This window comes from Phaenicophaeus curvirostris, chromosome 2 (assembly GCF_032191515.1).
Source record: "Phaenicophaeus curvirostris isolate KB17595 chromosome 2, BPBGC_Pcur_1.0, whole genome shotgun sequence".
NCBI lineage: Eukaryota > Metazoa > Chordata > Aves > Cuculiformes > Cuculidae > Phaenicophaeus > Phaenicophaeus curvirostris.
The window spans coordinates 118,991,434-119,010,892 of NC_091393.1; the positions used below are offsets into that span (position 1 = coordinate 118,991,434).

A 19,459-nucleotide genomic window follows, 5' to 3' on the forward strand; every position below is an offset into this window, starting at 1 on the left:
TCCTGGAGATCAACGGGATCAGAAGGTAAAGAGCAGTAATTCTGCTTGGTGCATGCTATGAAAGCCTTGACATGCTAATAAAAAAGACAAGCTTCACGAGCATGTACATAATATAATTAAGCACAGACAGATGAAACTCTGATTCTCCATCCACCTGCATATTTTACACAAGTGTTTAAACTTTTCCCCATCAGCAATAAGGGCTGGTGAGGCTTCAAATCTTGCACGCTGTGGTACTAAGCTTTGTAAAGAAAAGACTAGGAAAATAAAAAGCAATTCTGGTAACCGAAAAAGGTTTAAATTGTTGGCTTCTTTTTTATTTACAGACTACTGACAATTAATTTAAAGGCATCAGATAAAGGAGAAAATAGGCATTTTCCAACTTAAAAGTATATAAACAGCTTCATCAGAAACCAATCTTTTAGGTACATAAACAGCTTCATCGGAAGCTGTTCTGATAGTTACATAAAGAATCCTATTATGCCAAATTAATTCAATCTAACTAATTAGAGAGCAGGAAGTTCTTTCAATTATTTTATGTGCTGTCTGAGAAACACACTTGAATACGAGAGCAGATTTCATTAATTGCGGTTCATTATTCTCCAGATTAGTTACTAAACTTGCATCAGAAGGTCAAAGACAGCAATTTTGTTAGCTGCCACCACCTTGACTGGAATGCTTCTGCATTTTTAAAACTCGGGCAACCACTGATGATACACAAAACTAGCACTGGGAAAGACCACTTTGCTAAGCAAAGATAACTTCTGTATGTGCACGCTTACTTTAAGACTGGTTCGTGCCAGTCTAAATAATGACATGTTTGAAATCACAGAATCATAGAATCATTAAGGTTGGAAAAACCCTCTAGGATCATCCAGTCCAACTGTCAGTCCAACCCCACTGTACCAAACAAACCATGTCCCAAATTGCCACGGCCACAAGTTTTTTGAATCCCTCCAGGGATGGGGACTCCACCACTGCCCTGGGCAGCCCCTGCCAGGGCTTCACCACTCTTTCAGGAAAGACGTTATTCCTAATATCCAATTTAAACCTCCCCTGGCACAACTTGAGGACATTTCCTCTCATCCTATCCCTTGTTACTTGGGAGAAGAGACCAGCACCCACCTTGCTACAACCTCCTTTTAGGTGGTTGTAGAGACCAGTAAGTTCATCCCTCATCCTTCTCTTCTCCAGGCTAAACAACCTCAGTTCCTTCAGCTGCTCCTCATAACCCCTGTGCTCCAGACCCTTCCCCAGCCTTGCTGAACCTCTCTGGACATGCTCCAGCAGTTCAGTATCTTTCTTGTACTGACGGGCCCAAAACTGAAAGCAGTACACAAGGGGCAATAAAAAGAAAAAAAAAAGGTATTTTCAGAATGAGCACTCAGAACTGCATCTTCTGTTTACTCGCACGGAGTCAGAGATTTGGTAACGCGTCCACTTGGAGAGCTGCTTGGTCATGATGAATTTCACTGCAGTTACAAACTAGGAAAAAGGTTAAGTACTTCTCCCTGGGAAATGATACCCAGAAGCACTAAAATCAACTTAGCTGTAAGACCCTGCTTACAAGGCACAACGAAACAAATCTGACGCTTTCTGCAGAGATGTACAGCCATCTAGCTCTGATAATTTAACTATAACATACTGGAGATTCAATAAAACAGCTGAGCCAGCCATCTAGCTCAAGGTAGTTTACCAGCATCTGTCCAGAACAGGTTTTAATGTCACTAGATAATAAAGTACCCTCAAATAACATAACAGACATGAACTGAGAAGGGAGCTTGACAAGAACTTTGGAATTCACTGGAGTTATTTGATGAACATGGGGAAAGTAATAAACTGATGCACTTTCCTTTTTGGTATTTATGTTCAAAAACGTGTTACTACATATCTGCTAGTTTGCTTTTAACAAAGGAAAGGATGATTTAGATCTTTCCATTTGCTTTGTAAAGCCCCCTCTTTAGTAACCTAGCGCTCTCAATTTGTTGTTTATGACAACCAAAGTCCATCAGTTCCTGGTTAGGGGTCAAATTCCTTTGCAATTACAGTTAAAATAGCCTTTTGGCTTCACCTCCCTCTTACGCTTTTTGTAGTTTACCACCTACTCTCACCTTGCACATTCATTTATGTCCCCTGTCACTTTATATCGAGGTGATATTCCTCAACAGAACTAAGATGCATTGTTCTGTATTTTCTGAGACTCGGAAATATCATTTTTGTGTCCTCTCCGCTCAGTAGGTTACTACAGTTAGGCAAGAATTACTAGCCCGCTGCCTCGCTCCGGCAGGTGCGCGATAAGGTGTTAAAGCTGATTGCCAAACAGTGACCCCCACAGCAGCCCCACCATCCAGCAAGCACGATCGCCATTCATCACCACCACCATTTAAATTCTTCTGGCTACATTTGCATCATCAGGCCATTACAAAGAAACAGCACAAAAGATTACGAGACATAATATTAATGGTCATAAAGCCAGTCTCGCTACAAGAGCACCTATTTATTTTTTGTCCTGCCCAAGAGAAGCTGTAGCTACCTCTGTAGCAGTTCCTTCCATTTTTTCTCTCTCTTCGATGCGCTGTCACTGCTGGTGGGAGCGAAGAGGCCCTGTTTCCTTACTAAGAGTTGCAACGCTAAGACAATTGACTTGTTCTATTACAAACCATTAGCAAATAATTTAAGCTTCTGTTCTGTTATACAGATCCAGCGGTCATGGAAAAACATAAGGTTGCTCTCCAATGCAACCAAGCAGTGGAGCCTACAGGAGAGCCGGGGAGGGGCTCTTCAGCAGGGAGTGCAGGGATAGGATGAGGGGAAACAGTTTTCAGCTTTAAAAAAAAAAAAAAGAGATTTAGATGAGATACTAGAAACAAATGTTTTCCTGTGAGGGTAGTGAGACCCTGGCACAGGCTGCCCAGAGAATTCGTAGCTGCCCCATCCCTGGAGGTGTTGAAGGTCAGGTTGGATGGGGCTTGGAGTGATCCAGTGGGAGGTGTCCCTGCCCACAGGAGGGGGTTGGAACTGGATAATCTTTTAAGATCCCTTCCAACCTAAATTATTCTATGATTCTATGATTAAAACATCCCACACTCCTGTTAATATATTAGCATTTTTTTAAAAACAAAGCAGAAATAGCGTTCTCTCCTCTTAAAAACTGTCACGATCATGATCTGACTGTTTGAGTTTCCATAGTAATCCATAACATAAATTAAAAAATCTTAAAATAGATGGCTTTGTAGTTTAAAAACTGACTTCAAGACAAATAATGCAAGACTGATCTTGAGCAGCAGGAAGGAGTGGGAACAGGTGGTTAGACTAGAGGCAGGAAATTGGGCCTCCCTGCTAATCTCAGCTCTCATTGATTCAGCACCGATTCAAGAAGGTGTGAAAGGCTCTCACTGCAATTGTAAAGAGCACCTATTTGCATCTTTTGATACCCGAATACCTTTAAGAAAGCCACTGTCTTAATTTTAATTCTCTAAATTTCATAGATGAGTATGGTTATAATTTCAACATTAAGGGTGTTGTAAGCAAACGGCAACGTGAAAATGTAAAGCATTAAATTAGGTAAGATTTGGGAGCAAAATTTGCTCCGTTTAATACTTTCACTACAATTTTGTTCTCTTTTAAATCTGCCTTATTTTGATGTGTGCCAGGTTTGTCATATGTTAATTTTACGAGTATTGAAGTGTTAGTGCATTTAATGTTCGTCTACTTATTTATTTACTATTTCACTGTACTTCTATAATGACAAAACAACTTCCTGTAATCCTCAGGCACTCTTGAAATGCCAAGTTCAGTTGTACCAAACAATGGAACAGAATGTCTGGATCCAATCAGAGAAAACACTTGCTTTGGGAATTCAGGGTTTGTTCTGCTTTATTTTAAGAAAGACATCACTTAAAACATTTGTTTGCATGTGACGAGGTATGGAAAGGTCTAAGTTAACAGGTAATGTGCTTCCAGAACTCCAGATAAGTAAATGAGAAGAGAGCAGAGTGAGCTGGACGGTCAACAAAGCACAGACAGAACAGACTTCCACAAACTTTAGTGAGTGAGATCAGGCTCCAGATTTATCTTCACACTGTTTTTTTAGACCTTTCAGATTTACACTATACAGGATTAGTCCTTCATAAATAAACTACAGACTCTCAAATGAATGAGAGCATATTATACATAGTGGGATTCTGTATTTTACCTCCTTTCTTTAAAAGACAGCAGTGTTTTCTAATCTGCTTGACCATGCATCGTGCACTGCTCAGAGCACAAAAGCCACATCTGGAGCAGGTGGAGTTCTGCAGCACAGCATCCAGAAAAAATCAAATGCTTCTCTGACATGTGGAACAGATAAGAGAAGGAACAAAAGCAACTGTCCAAAGTACAGAACAGAAGATGGGCAAGTTCCTAAACCTGAGCTGGGGCAATTTGCATTTCAGTACAGGCTGGGAGACAACATGGCTGATAGCAGCTCTGAGGAGAAGGACTTGAGGGTGGCGGCTTATGGGAAGCTCAACATGAGCCGGCAAAGTGCGCACACGGCCCAGAAGGTCCTGGGCTGAATCAAAAGAAGCATGGCCAGCAGGGCAAGAGAGAGTATTCTCCCCCTCTGCTCCGTTCTTGTTAGATCCCACCTGGAGTCCTGTGTCCAGTTCTGGAATCCCCAGCGTAAGAAGGATATGGAACTACTGGAACACAAAAATGATCAGAGGAATGGAGCACCTCTGCTATGAGGACAGGCTGAGAGAGCTGGGGTTGTTCAGCCTGGAGAAGAGAAGGCTCCAGGGGTACCTTAGAGCAGCCTCCCAGCACCTGAAGGGGGCCTACAAGAAAGCTGGGGAGGGACTTTTTACAAGGGATGAGGCAGAATGGCTTTAAATTGGAAGGGAGAAGATTCAGATCAGACATTAGAAAGAAATTCTTCATGATGAGGGCAGTAAGGCACTGGAATAGGTTGCCAGGAAAGTTGTGGATGCCCCATCCCTGGAACTGTTCCAGGCCAGGTTGGATGGGGCTTGGAGTAACCTGATCCAGCAGCAGGGTTGGAACTGGATGGGCTTTAAGGTCCCTTCCAACCCAAAGCATTCTATGATTCTAGGATTCTATGAGCTGGGGTGAGGGGTGAGGGGAATGGTATAGGAAATAACAAATTAAAAATAGAATCACATTTTCCACTTGGCAACACACAAACAACACTAAGTGCACTTCATAAATTCTACCATTGTTGCTGCAAGTGGTATTACCATAAATCATGCTGGTAGTGCACTTGGCACTTGAAAAAAGCCAAGTGGGCCGAGTGTATCAATACTTTAAACAGCACCACTATCTCTGGACAAAATGGAGGGGAAATGCATCACAAGGCTTTACTATGACTAAAAGCTTGGTTTGCGCTGCAACAGCATCTAAAATAGCACTTTGCCAGCAAGTCCAACAACACTCACCAATATTACTGCAAGCCTATTTGATTTAATATTTTACCTGCTGTGCAAGAGGAGAGGCCTGCCATCCCTTTTTGTCATCTCTAACAGGAAAGAGAGACTTCAGCAGCTTTGGCATCTGAGGCACAAAGGACTTAACAGGATTCAGGTAGGATGCAGCAAGGCTACCAATACCTGTTGGAAAAATTCAAACATGAGAACAGTTACAATTTGGAGAAAGGAAAACCACCCCAAATCAAAACAACCCCCCCGAAAACCAAGGCAGCCATAGAAAGCATCACTACTACATACCTCTGCACTCTCAGTTACATATTAGGCACTTCAGCTGCAAAATTTCCATCCAGTTCTAGTGCTGCTTCTTGTCTAAAACATTAGCAACCTTGCTATTTTGCTCACGTAATGGATAGCATATTCAGAACCCAGCTAACTTTCAGCTTTAGAAATCATACAACTGAGGTCAAGACTGCACTTCCAGATAACTTTAAAAGCAGCATTTACCTCTTGGCAGAACTATCGTCAGATTTAAAGAAGAGGCTGGTTAGAGTTGCCTAGACTCTGAGCAGCTTCACTGCAACTATTAAACATTCTCAGAGAGGGAACTGCATGGACTTTGCTCTGAAGAAGAAAGTTGCATCTCTGAAAGCAGCTCAGCTTTACGTGACATTCAGGGGCTACGGTATCTTCACCCCATTTTTTAGGAAAGTTGTCTTAGCTTTACGAAAGCCCTTACCTGGATCTGGAGAGTGGTTTTGCTGTCCAGAGCCTGGCAGTGAGGTACGAGATGGGCTAATCCCTCTACTGGAATTTGTGGCACCTTGGGATACATCTTGCTGACTCTCCCATCGGCCCTAATGAAAACAAGAAGTTGTATTTTTCAAAGTTAGCACACCAGCAAGAGTTCAGGCTTACTTACATACCATGCCAGCCCGCAGAGCCCCCTTGCAAAGTTCAGAATGCACAGAGCTGAGGAAAGACCCTTCCCAGAGGCACTTTCTGTTGAAATACCCAGTTCTGCAAAGATAAGCACCCTCAGCTCCCATCAGCATCAAGCCACATAAAAAAGCTACTTAATAGACCTTAAAGGTATAATATTTCACTCAATGGTGCAGCTGTGTTTTGGAAGCTGAGTATATTACAAGTAGGTAAAACTAAAACAGTATTGTCTGCCCAAAATTCTCAAATATTCTGTGTATCCACTCTGGAAGCAGCCATGAGTGAAGTTCTGCCATGGCGAGGGGGTGGAACTAGATGATCTTTAAGGTCCCTCCCGATCCAAACCATTCTATGATTCTACATCTCTCAAAAAGAAGGTGTGAGGACAGACAGAGCTCTGAATAAGAAAAAAAATTGGGATCTTAGACCTAAAGGTTAGTGCCTAGGGTCAGATAATGGATGAACAGATCAGATCAGGAAAAGCAACTGTGGTAGCACAATTTTTCTAACAGCATGGAAAAGAGAGAGATGGAGTACACAACAACAAGCTGCAAATACTCTTTTTCTTGGCTCCAGGTAAGAGAAGACAGGTGAGAGTTTTGACATGGTTGGGGAAGATGAAGCAAGATGATTTTCAGACCTGCAAGAGCCCAGGTGTACATGAGGTAGGAAGAAACAGCAAGTGAGAAAGCAGTAGGCCATCTGCCTTCCCAAGGATTCCTTAGTTGGGTCTTCATGTGGATCCAAATGGATACAAACTGCTCTGCACCCGGGGTGTGATTTCTCTCACTTTTATAAAGGTCCAGTGTTGCATCTTTCATCTCAACCTTAGGGCTCAGAAACTGGCTCTTGTCTAATAAGGAGAATCTCCAAGCCGGTATTTCATATCAGTGGATGAGTGTCAAGAATCTACGTGGCCAAATTGTTTTTTCCACACTGTATCATCTTGGTATGTAAAATCATTCAAGGGTTTGACTGCAGTGATTACAGTAAGTGACTGGCCAAAGGGTCTCTGTTGATACAAGACTGTACAGTTCCATGTTGACAGCAGAGAGTATATTCCAAACTGAGCACCACATTAAGTGTGCAGAGCTGAAGGGAAGGCACTGAAATCCATGTAGTTGTCCTGCAGATTTCTGATACTGGTGCACTTGGAATGCCTTCCAATGTGGCTCCTTTGCACTGCTAAAGAGTAGGCTCTAATAAAGCTGTATGGTACTAATTAACTTAATTTACAGGACACTCTAAGGGCATTCAATATCTGTTTAAGAGTCCGTGGGCTAAAAAAAAATCTCATCTCAACCACTACAAGAAGTATCCATGTCTTGTGGGAAAGTGCTGTCCTGTTCAGGTAGCACAGAGCCCTCAGAGTGACAATCTTACGAAGTTTCACTTTTCCAGAAACAGAGGTTGCAAAGACAGGATGCAGCAGCTAAACCAATACAAACTGAAGTCTGATCCCACTTCTGGCAAACCGTTACGCTATGGTTGGTACAATATCTGTACTTGTTGGGATTATATTGCATCTGTATCTGAAGCTTGCTAGTTACTTTAAAAAAGACATAACAGAAAGAGAAATACTTTTACAACAAGATGGTATAGCAAACATACTAGAAAGGAGTCACAAAGGATGGATGGAATTGCCACATCCTGGGGAAAGAGGCTGGGGGAAATGCACTTTTTAAGAAGCTTCTCGCTGTCGGATGCAAGGAAATAATCTGACCTTGAACAGAAAAATGACAGGCAGCTAAACTAATCTTAACTGTAACTTGAAGTCATGAATGTTTCACAAATAATAAATAAGCCAGGATAGGAGGAATAGATTTCTCCAATGGGTTGAAGGTCACACTGAGCAGCCCAGAGCAAAAATCGTTTCCATTTGGATCTATAAGTTAGTCCCATAGAAGCTCTCCTGCTTTGAATAGCAAGTAAGTTGCACGTTTGCAGAGCAGCACCTGTCTGCAGACCTCAACCAGCTAACATCTGTATTATCAGATGTAGAGACAACCCGTGTTTTTCCTGTGAAGTAACATTCAGGATACCTAAAGACTAACTGCTGTCTGGGTTGACTGGAGGCAGCCATCCTGAATGTCAAATCTGATGTAACCCAGGCTGGGACTTGCAGTAACACCAGGCGTTTGTTTAGTCTTGTATTTTTGAGGACTTTGGTGTTCAAGCCCTTCTTTAAAGCTTCCTGCTCTATCAGCGTGGATGACAGAGCTGTTCTACATTAAGCCCCCAACTTCAGCATCATCTTTGACCCATAACTCATTTATTTATTAGACACATCAAAAAGCCAGGCATAGTCTAGAAAATTCTTCCTACAAAATGCTTCTTTCCTTTATCACTCCACAGAAACTCTTACATAGGCTTCTGCTCTCTTGTGTTTTCACCAGTGCAGGTCTCCTTTCCACCACATGCTGTGTTGCCCCACTTACATTCAAACTACTGCTTCAGAAACTGCTTCCTTATCCTGACACTTTGATCATTTCACACCCTGCAGCAGACACTGAAAACCAGCATGGAAACAGACAAAGACTTTAGACTATGCTCAAACATTTCCCAAAGTCTCCTTTTCTGGCTCCCACTGATGGGTTAGTTTGCAGGAGAAGAACCAAAACACAAGAAAAAACTTTATACTCTACCCAGGCGCGGAAAGTATCTTGGTGTAATTCAGTATTTTTTAGATGCACCAGCTCATTGGTGCTGAAGGAGCTTAAAAAAGTAAACTATCTGGTGGGAAGTCATAACAAGACTCAAACAATCCTGAAATACTGTTTGGTTTTGTTGTCTTCTGGTTTGGCCTGCTATGAGCCTCCCATAAGAAGACAGGCTGTGAAAACTGGGCTCGTTCAGCCTAGAGAAGAGAAGGCTCTGGAGAGACTTTATAGCAGCCTTCCAGTACTGAAAAGGGCTACAGAAAAGCTGGGGAGGGGCTCTTGGTCAAGGATAGGTCAAGGGAGAATGGCATTAAACTGAAAAAAGGGAGATTTAGGTGAGATATTAGGGATAAATGTTTTCCCGTGAGGGTGGTGAGGCCCTGGCCCAGGTTGCCCAGAGCAGTGGTGGCTGCCCCATCCCTGGAGGTGTTCAAGGCCAGGTTGGATGGGGCTTGGAGCAACCTGATGCAGTAGGAGGTGTCCCTGCCCACTGCACACTTGTTGGAACTGGAAGGGCTTTGTGGTCCCTTCCCACCCAAACCCTTCCACGATTCTGTTTTGGTATTGGTTAAGAAAAAAAACTCTTGAGGAATGCAAAGCATCCCAAGACTTCTTTATAAGAGGACACAATGATGTTTGTGTAGTGTTACTGTTGGATCATAGGATAATGATCCACTTACTAAAGACAAATAGACAAAAATGACACGTCTTAATACTTCTATCTATAGGGCAAAAAAAAGTGCTTCTGGAGAGCACAGAGACATAAGAAACAGTAAGACCATTACAGGGAAGTTTTCTAGCTTACTAGAACACTGACTCAATGCAGGTAAGGAGCAACCAAATAATTTTCTGATCAGAATTTGAGTCAGAAGTGTCCTTCACCAACTGTTCCAAGAAAAGTCATTTCAGGCAAGTTTCTCACTTTCTAGATGTGTTTGGAGAATGATTCCAAACTCAGAGTAGGTAAGAAACAGAGCAAATTGCTTTCAGAATATTCATCCTGCACAGCGAGAATGGCAAGATTTATTGACTCTTTCCTTAGGAAAAACTTTTTTTCTTAGGATCTTCAGGAAATTCTTTTTCAGTCTTAATATTAAGGATGACCAGGATTTCCACTTAATTTTAAATCAATGTTCTACATTTTACCAAGTTCAATAAAATGCAGGTCCAAGAACAGGAATATGCACTCGAGAACAGGATTCGTCTAGCCATGTACTTGAAGTATGTTGGGTGTTGGGTTTTTAAATAACATTTGCTTTGGAGTGGAAAGATCATTGTTTTAGACTGAAGTTCATATTTGTTAGAGGCCATGCGAGCCTCAACTCTGAGATGACAGCAAACCATTAAAAAGCAGGTAAATCAGGGCAACAGGGGGAGAAACACTTGCAAAAGAAAACACTGACGGGAACTGAAAGGGTCAACTATCATGTGAAGAATCTGCAGAGGCAAAAGGTACTCCATGAATGATTGATTTTACTAAACTGGATTGAACAATAACCCATCTCAATCTCACAAAAAAGAAAAAATAGAAATATTAACTATATTAACTTGATGAAGTTCTCAGCTTTCACCTACGCATGTTATAGAGCACTCTCACATGATTACTTTGTGCATTCACTAGCAGAAACACTTAAAGTTTAAGTCTGAGCAAATGGTATTATTTAAGCACTGTGAATCTTCCCTGTATCAAGAAGGGTGGCAAGAGAAAAGAAGGAAGCTTGTAAATCATTTGTCCAGAAGAGCCATCATTTCATGAATATATTTGGTCTCTGCCAAGTGACCAAACAGAGGTCAAGCGACTTAATTTAACAAATCAGAAATAGCCACTGGAAGAACAGATATCCCTTGATGTATTTTGATACAGAACCACTTATAAAGTGTTTTATATTTCTCCTTCTTCTCCTCTGCCTTCCCTTCTTTCATATATCCTCTACAAAAAACACCAGAGGACTCTATTTCAGGTCAGCACCAACACGCACAAAATCTTTAGAACAAATACAGGTGATCGCTACCTAAGTCATCTGTAGGCTTTACCTGACAATTCTTTTCTTGAAGCTGACAGACCATTAAAATGCTGCCACTGGGTAAGAGAAATAAATAGTTCTTGCTTTTTATTATTTTAGCAGTTCAGAAAAGGCTTAGGAAAAGGTGACCATGTAGCACTTAAATACAAGCATGCAGCTGGGACAAAAGGCACTTGTTCTCATGAACAGCGAGATTATCCAAATTCATCTACACGGTCCCAATCTGATGAAAAAACTCTGGTTCCTAGTAAAACCTGAAGGTTAAGGGGCACAGTCTTGTCTTACTTGGCTTTTGCATACAAGGTTTTTGAGCTACTGGACCTTTGGGACAGGAAGGATGACTACTGTGCAAAGGTATTTTAAGAACAACTTATGACATTTGTCACTAGTATGTGGTTATAGTCTGAAGATGAAATGTAAAACAAGTCAGAGGTGCTTCCATTCTTTGCGCATCTGATTCATCCAGTTTAAGTCAACCGAATTTTTAAACTTCCAAGGCAAACGCCCTGGAATGTGAAAATCCAGCTCCATATCTTCTATCATAACTAAGAGACTATACTCCTGCACCACCTGACAGGTGACAGGAGAAGAGGAAATGGCCTCAAGCTGTGCCAGGGGAGGTTCAGATTAGACAGTAAGAAAAAATTCTTCACTAAAAGGGTTCTGAGGCACTGACAGAGGCTGCCCAGGGAGGTGGTTGAGTCACCATTCCTGGAGGTGTTTAAAAGATGGGTAGAAGAGGTGCTCAGGGATCTGGTTTAGTAGTGGACAGGTACAGTTGGTCTCGATGATCCCAAATGTCTTTTCCAACTGAATGATTTCATGATTCCATGATATGCTGATGTGCAATCTGAAATAAAATTTATCTCACCCAACTCTAACCAGATCTGTAGTGATAACAGGATTACTGCCTTCTCATTTAAGCAAGCAGATAGGATTTAGAGGTGAGACCAAATGCAGTCCTGTTAACCTAATATGAAACATCTATAAGACTGTGCTCTGAAATACATTTAGAAAGCACCGTCTTGCCTTCTCAGCCAGTTAGGGAGCTTAATCTTATGGGTTACTATTAAAAAAATTCCAACAGCGACTTAAATATTTCACATGAATGCCTATCTCTGCGTGAGAGTCATCCTGCTCTTTGCAAGCTCTCTGTGGTTTCAGTACAGAGATATTTTTCAATGTTTTTTCACAATGTGCCAAAGCCTCTCTGCTGCTCCAGGCTTGGAGAAGGGCTTTTCTAGCTTCTCACGGGGGTATTTATAAAAACAAAGATACAGCTATGGCTGCAAAATGAATCTGGGTCCTAATTTTGGAAACTCCTGATCCGCACGCTTCAGTTGCACCAACACACCATCTTTACTTCTTATTCTAACTTGTTTAATATTCTTTTTTACAGGAGAGAGAATCTTGGCTATTCATAGTGCTGAAGGATCGAGCAGACTCCACATAGTTCATAGTTTTATTTGTGTGAACGATGCTTCGCATACAGGAATGAGGTTCAAGAACCCTTTCCACTAAGCTCAGACTCCATGGTAAAGATGAAAGGAATGCAAGAAATAGTAATGTTAAAATTAGAGAGAAAAATGAAGTAATGAAATAGAAGTTAAGGAGAGGTATATTCTGAAACGTGCCGAGGGCTTCCACCAATATTTAAGTATGTGGGCATGATAGATTAGTTCTGTGCCCCATTCAGGATGCCGTTACTATCCTGTGACTGATGTTTCTTATGTTATACTAAACCACACGTTTGAGATCAGTATATTACAGTCACTTGTAAAAAGCCCCAAATTCCTGGTAAAATATTTCTCAGATCCTTTATGCAAAGGTAGATAGGACTGATACCACCAGTGTGCTTGATGCCTTCTGTGTGCTACAGGAACATTCAAGGGTTTGTTCAACACTCCACTGTGATTACAAACCCTTTCGTTCCTCTCCCTATGGAAACTGAACAAAAGATCCATTTGAAATCAGAAAAACCTCAGAGAGGAGTGTCCTGAGTAACAAGTGCCTTGAAGCGAAGCATGCTGCAAGCAAAGAGGCGAGAAATGCAATCTCAGCTCCACGTTCAGGTGGCCCAGGGCATTTGCCAGCGGCTACATCAACCACGGTGAGGAGCTGCAGAGCCCCATGCAAAGCACAACCCACTGACTCTGGTTAACCAAAGCTTGGCACAACTAAGGGGGCAGACGGTCACTCCGAGAGTGTGAACGTGATACTAAGGATAAACATGGTTTTCCACTGGCCTAGTATTAAGTCATTCTTTCACAGAAATCAGGAGTTAACATTGAACTATTGAAAGCCATAAAGCCTGAGTAAGATTTGGAAGAAACTCTCAACGTTTCTCTCCTCTCCAGGCTAATGTACTTGAGTGGCACATACTTGCTTCTTTCATGTCTATCTTTTTTTTTAGCCAAGATGAGGTCATTCCTGAAATAACTTCTCTCTGTCCAAAGAACTGTGAGAAATGGCCTTTAATAGCTCTAGCTCTATAACAAACCATAAGACGCATCCAAGAAGGAGAAACTTCTCTCATTTGTACCAGTTTCACACTGCATTAATGACAGGCTTTTCAATGGAAAAACTCATTTGCTATGTACTATGCACATGAGACACCGCTGGCAGCATCTTCAAAGCAGAAAGTAAAAGCGTGTAAGTGAGCAAAATAAACTTTATAGTGAGATAAAATTATTATCCCACTCATTAGGTGGACCTAATGCGTTACCTCTGCTGGGACCTTTGGACTCTGAAACATGCAATGAGAGAAATCACCGAGGGGAAGGGAGGAGAAAAACAGAAATCGTTAAGAACTCTAGTCTTTAATTTTTGCTTTAAAATCTTCCAATATTGAAACATCCCACAGTTCTCTCCAAATAGAAGTTGCTATAAGCACTTTATCACCTGCACATATTTTAGCATTCTCTTTGTCGATCAGATGTAGCAGATTTAGCAAGCATTGCTAGAGTACTACATCAAAATTCTATTATTCTGTGCAATGACATTATGCATTAAAATGCCTTGTCACCACTAGATTCTTCCTTTTAAAATGACTACCCACTCGCTGGCAGAATATCTATCAGGAGAAGACCCTTCAGTTTATCTAGGCTTTGGAAAACAAGTTTAAATGTAATCTTTCACTTTTTAAAGAAATACCTTTGATCTATACTGTTATTTTTAAGGAACGTAATGGGCTGAATTATCGCACACCGCAAGCTTAAGACTGCTGGTTTCCCTCTGAAGGTCAGACACTCTCTTAACAGGCCTCTATTCTGTCCTAGAGGAGGACCTGAACTTACATATAAACCTAAATGTGTCTCTTACCCCAGAGCTTTGCATCCACCCAGGTAAAAGCTTTGGAAGAGCTCTGAAGCTTGGCAAGGAGAAAATGTCCCCTGACAAGTGAACTCCTGTGTGATGGATGGTTACATTTAATCTTGTCTGCTCAACTCAGGTCTGCCACGGTACATCCCACAGCAGCAGGCAGCAGCACTATGTGACTGATGAAGGCCTGGGAACCCTCCTAGAGCAGTCTAACGTAGCACATCCAAAGCTAGTATATGCCCTAGGAGCAGTCCCAAGGATATGAGGAGCATATGGGTGTGCCCCATCTTTTACAGACACTTCCCACTCATGCCCCTGTTAATTGGAATAGTGCAGTAACCACAGCTACCTTTTTTCTGCAGATTTCCCAGGAGACCTTCAGGTACTTACCCGGTTACTGCTCAGGTTATAGGGGGGTGCTAAATCTTGGCGGCTTCCAGAAAGCTGAAACAATTGAGGCAATCAGAATTATTTCTTAACTAAAACCTAAGCAACTTATACAAACATGAGGAAGAGTGCAAAGAAATCTGCAGTTAAAGCAGAACTGAAATCCAAGAGATGGAAGGTGAAATCCCAATTATTGACCTGGGAGGAGCCAGAATCTGTCAAGTCAGATTACCAGGTCTACCAAAGCATTTAATTCCAGATTTTGGACAACAGAAGTCTTATTTTTCTTATGCACTAAACAGGAAAAGATAATGTCCCTACAACACTGTTACAAAGTTTAAGTTCAGTAAATACTTGTAATTTGCTTTCAAATCTTCTAAAGAAAAGAAAACTTCAACTTGATAGCTGGATTAAAAAACCTCCAGCGTTCAGAAATAAAAAAGAAGGAAGTTCTTTTTACATTGCTTTTTCAGATAGTCTGGATTTATAGGGATGCTTACAAGCACACCAGCTTGTGTGGTTAAAGCGTGAATATGTGCAGATTTTGTGTCTGCTTAGCAATTCACATGCTCACAAATAGTACTGACAAACAGAAGGGTCAAACAGAAGGGAATTTATTGCTACAGTCTATAACTCTGGCATCATAAGGAACGGTAATTGAAAGACTGGACCTGCTGCCCTCAAGATGCTGCAGACACCAGCAGGGAATACTCACCCGGTTCACATTGGGAGAGCTCAGGCTCCTGCGGTAGAGTTTCCCTTTTCCCATTAGCTGCTCTTTTACAGCCACTTCCTGCCAATCATAGAGAAGCCAAACAAAGAATATATGCATGTTTTGCAAGCATCTAAGCTCCAACCATCCCAGGATAGTTTTGTCTATACAAGAAAAAGGTTTCCAAATAGTCTTACTGCACAGGCTCCTGTCTGTGAAGTCTACTGCAGCCTAAAACTTGCATGTAGCATGGCTAGAAAAGAGTGGCTAAACTTTAACATCTAGCATTTTGCTGAGTGGCACACATAGGATTTTACAACTAGTAAAATCTAGGAGATAACTGTTACAGATGTGAAGACTAAGTTTCCCTTTCCTAGCTCAGCTGCTATTCTAATACTTTAAACTAAATAAAGTCAGGGAACTTGCTTTCCGTACTTAGAGTGCATCACACTTCACTAATATTTTATAGTGGGCAGGCACATACTCTAGCTTGTTTTGCATAACGTTCTTTTGTGCTTGCATAATTTATATCCAGAAGAACAATTTTCAACAAATGTTCCTCTCTCCTGTATTCTTCCTGGTAAACAGATCAAGTAGCAGTATTTATGATTAAATCAATCTATATCTTATTTATTGACAGAACAGGTAGGGTTACTTCAAGGTAGAATATTAGCAAAACGACAAGAATTCCACTAGAAACTTCAGAAAATTACTAAAGCCCAAGTTTCAGAAACCAAAGGCTAATGCCACGCCACTACTTCTGAACCATAATTAGCAATGCACGGTCTTAACAACAAACAAACGGATCCCATAAGAGCACATTTGATATAAAGCTCCCATCTACCCATATTGCAGGTAGTTGAGTGAGAATGTCTCTGTAAAGAGAGCTACATTTGCTTCTTTGGATGTTTGCCACACACACACTTTGTAGGGCTGGGGAATGCACTGAAGTGGTGTTTTTGGTTTGTTAGCCATTGCATGCACTTCTGAGAACATTTGCATCACCATGTGCTCTTCTCAGTAAGCACACGCTCTGCTGTCTGCTACAGCCTTAAAAACAGACCTGGCGCAGACGATCCAAGGTGAGAATGTTCTCCACAGCCAGCACACTCCGCAAGTACTTCTCAATATAGGCTTCCGAGTCAGCCGAAGCTGCATCTTCAACATTTGCTGCCATTCTGGCTAGTGCCTCCCGCTCTTCAGCTCCTTGGGCATCCTAGGAAGATGAAATGAAACGCCATCCTTTTAAAACAAAGTAAAAATTTCCCATACCTGTCCTGAAAAAATACATTTTTAAAACACACAGGATAGATTCAGCATGGTTTGACCTTAAGCTCAGGATTCAGATGTCTTGGTAGAGGTTTCTAAATACATGGAAGGAACTTGTGCCATGCAAACTGCCTGGGTGCTCCTACCACTGTCACAGTCATCTCAAGCTATACGTGGTGATTATTCTTTTGGTTTGGGTTTTGAAAGTCTCACGGTGAGACATTGTCACCAATTAGCAAAAGGGTTGCATTCAGATATTTTTGTAATTAAGAAGTGCTTAAATACATTCAGGGCATTACTTATCCTCCAAGGAAAACAAATGACTTACAAGAAAAAGAAATAGAACATTGCTTGAGAAACATTTCGCCGCAGAGCGCTAAATACAGCAGAAAATAAAAGACAGAGTCTGTCAGCAATCAGACTTTTGGCTCTTCACGTGTTAATGTTTTTACAAGTGCTCTGATAGAGCATCTGTTTGGAAAGAAAGGATTAGCACTTAACTATGAACATACTCAGGAATCAAGAGTTGCATTAAAGACATTACTTAGAAAAAGCCACTTTGTTATTTTTTTAACGTATTTTCATGATCCCTACATCAAGCACTTCGCCTCATCTTTACTCCTCTTTTTTCTTCTCTTTCTTTCTTCAAGGATCTGAGTAAACAGATGCTCACTCAACGAAATTCACAGTGATGTTGATAAGGCATAGGTTGTTGCTAAGTCACAGCATGCAAAGGAACATGCTTAATCTTTTATAAGAACCATAGTTAATGCTTGCGGCAGCAAGAGCCAGCATGCCTGAAATAAGGGAAAATCATAAAGTTAGAGGCTTTTGGCCAATTTCAGATACTCTGATTCCTTATTTACCTCTGGAATATTTGAGACTATCTCAAAAGTGACACCGCAGCCAGGAATGGAACTTCGGTGAGACATTCTTCGGAGGAAACTCTGTGCAAAACCCTGTGGGAAGACCAGAAAAAAAAAAGAAAATATTTCTTGTTTTAAGGAAAGCATGGTTTAGTGTATTTCAACTGAAATAAATATAGTTTAAAATAAAAGAATTCCAAATCCAAAAAACTAGCCAATAAATAAGTAAGAGTCAATGACTTTACCTCGGAGACAAACCATTTGCTTGTCTGTGTTTTAAACAGAGAGAAAGGATTAACTTCCCTCATTGCAAGGTGACTGCTTAACCAGCAGACAAAGCATTTGCTAGTTCTAGAGGCAGGGTTTTTTTGTTGATAGAGCCCTAGGTGACTTGTCTTGAATATTGACAAGTACAGACATTAAATTCTTGACCAAAGAGATCGTTATGAAGAATGATTTAAGGGGGCATGGTCATTGTTTATGCTGACTTGGCGCCTTGCAGGGTTAAGAACTGGACTGTTGAATTAATGCAGAGATGAGTCATTCAAAGATGCTGCTGAGCCGAACACCCAGGAAAGGTTATTGACGAGGACTTTCAGAAACCTAGCTAGAAAGGCAAGGATTGTGTGTCGAATAGAAATAAAAAACATCATTGACTAAGTCTGTAGAAAAGAGAATTGATGAAGACTTAACACAACTGTAATTACTGGCACGATCAATTTATCTATTGACTACACTCTTTCATTTTATATGACAAAAAATTCACTGTTCCCTTTCTGAGAAAAAGCTTTTGCTTGATCACAGAACTAAGAGCTGGAGCTCTGTTCCCAGCCTAACAGCAGTTTAGAGCTGCCTGTAGGGTTTCTGGGTGTGACCACACCTATTCTGCTCTTGGTTCAGATTTTAACTACAGATGTGCAAACAGAATAACAATTCAGGCTTTCTGCTTTGTCATGTTCATTGCTAGGGGAAGCTGGATTCTGAGGCAATGCTGAACAAGCTCTTGCTCACCACCTTTCTCAAGGATTACATATTTTTCAGGACATGACACTACAAATGGAATGATAACCTTCTGTTTTTCATTTATCAAACACACTGCTCTCACCTAGACATTATTGTAAGAGCTCAAGACAGTTGAAAAACATGAAAGACCAAGAGTGATTAACTTTGACAAATTACACAAGGGGACCTCTGCTTCAACTGCTGCCTGTTTATCTCTAAATATCAGGATGCCTAAATAGAAATGGTTAGCAGTAATATGTGAACATACTATCAAAGTAGGGAAACACACAAGTGTCTTCTGATGCAAAGCTTTTGCAAAAGATGAACTACAAGCTCAGAAGAAGTTAACTGTACTTTTTCCAGTGATTTAGGATACAGCACTTCGTAGATAACGAGGCTGCATCTCAAATCCTGGGTTCAATTTTGGGCCACTGACTACAAGGACATTGAGGTGTTGAAGCATGTCCAGAGAAGGGCAAGAAAGCTGGAGAAGGGGCTGGAGAACAAGCTTTAGGAGAGGCAGCTGAGGGAACTGGAGTTGTTTGGCCAGGAGAAAAGGAGGCTGAGGAGATACCTTATCAATGCTGGCCTCTTCTCCCAAGTGACAGGGGACAGGACAAGAGGGAATGGCCTCAAGCTCCGCCAGGGGAGATTTAGGCTGGACATTAGGAAGAAATTCTCCACAGAAAGGGTCATTGGGAACTGGAACAGGCTGCCCAGGGAGGTGGTTGAGTCACCTTCCCTGGAGGTGTTTAAGGCACGGGCGGACGAGGTGCTAAGGGGCACGGTTTAGTGTTTGATAGGAATGGTTGGACTCGATGATCCGGTGGGTCTCTTCCAACCTGGTTATTCT

At 41.4% G+C, this 19,459-nt stretch overlaps 1 protein-coding gene across 3 annotated transcripts in view; it reads right to left on the reverse strand.

Moving 5' to 3' along the window:
• KIF13B (kinesin family member 13B) overlaps positions 1-19,459 on the reverse strand; it is a 144,734-nt gene that overhangs the window by 17,275 nt on the left and 108,000 nt on the right. For 2 of the 3 annotated variants that reach the window (XM_069850602.1, XM_069850601.1), the window contains exons 32-37: positions 17,605-17,697; positions 16,533-16,685; positions 15,473-15,550; positions 14,761-14,814; positions 6,163-6,280; positions 5,473-5,606 (exon numbers count right to left, since the gene is read on the reverse strand). In XM_069850602.1, coding sequence (XP_069706703.1) covers positions 5,473-5,606; positions 6,163-6,280; positions 14,761-14,814; positions 15,473-15,550; positions 16,533-16,685; positions 17,605-17,697 — 630 coding nt within the window. Of the gene's footprint in view, positions 1-5,472; positions 5,607-6,162; positions 6,281-13,774; positions 13,796-14,760; positions 14,815-15,472; positions 15,551-16,532; positions 16,686-17,604; positions 17,698-19,459 lie in introns of all 3 variants that reach the window. The other variant, XM_069850600.1, reaches the window with a different exon arrangement.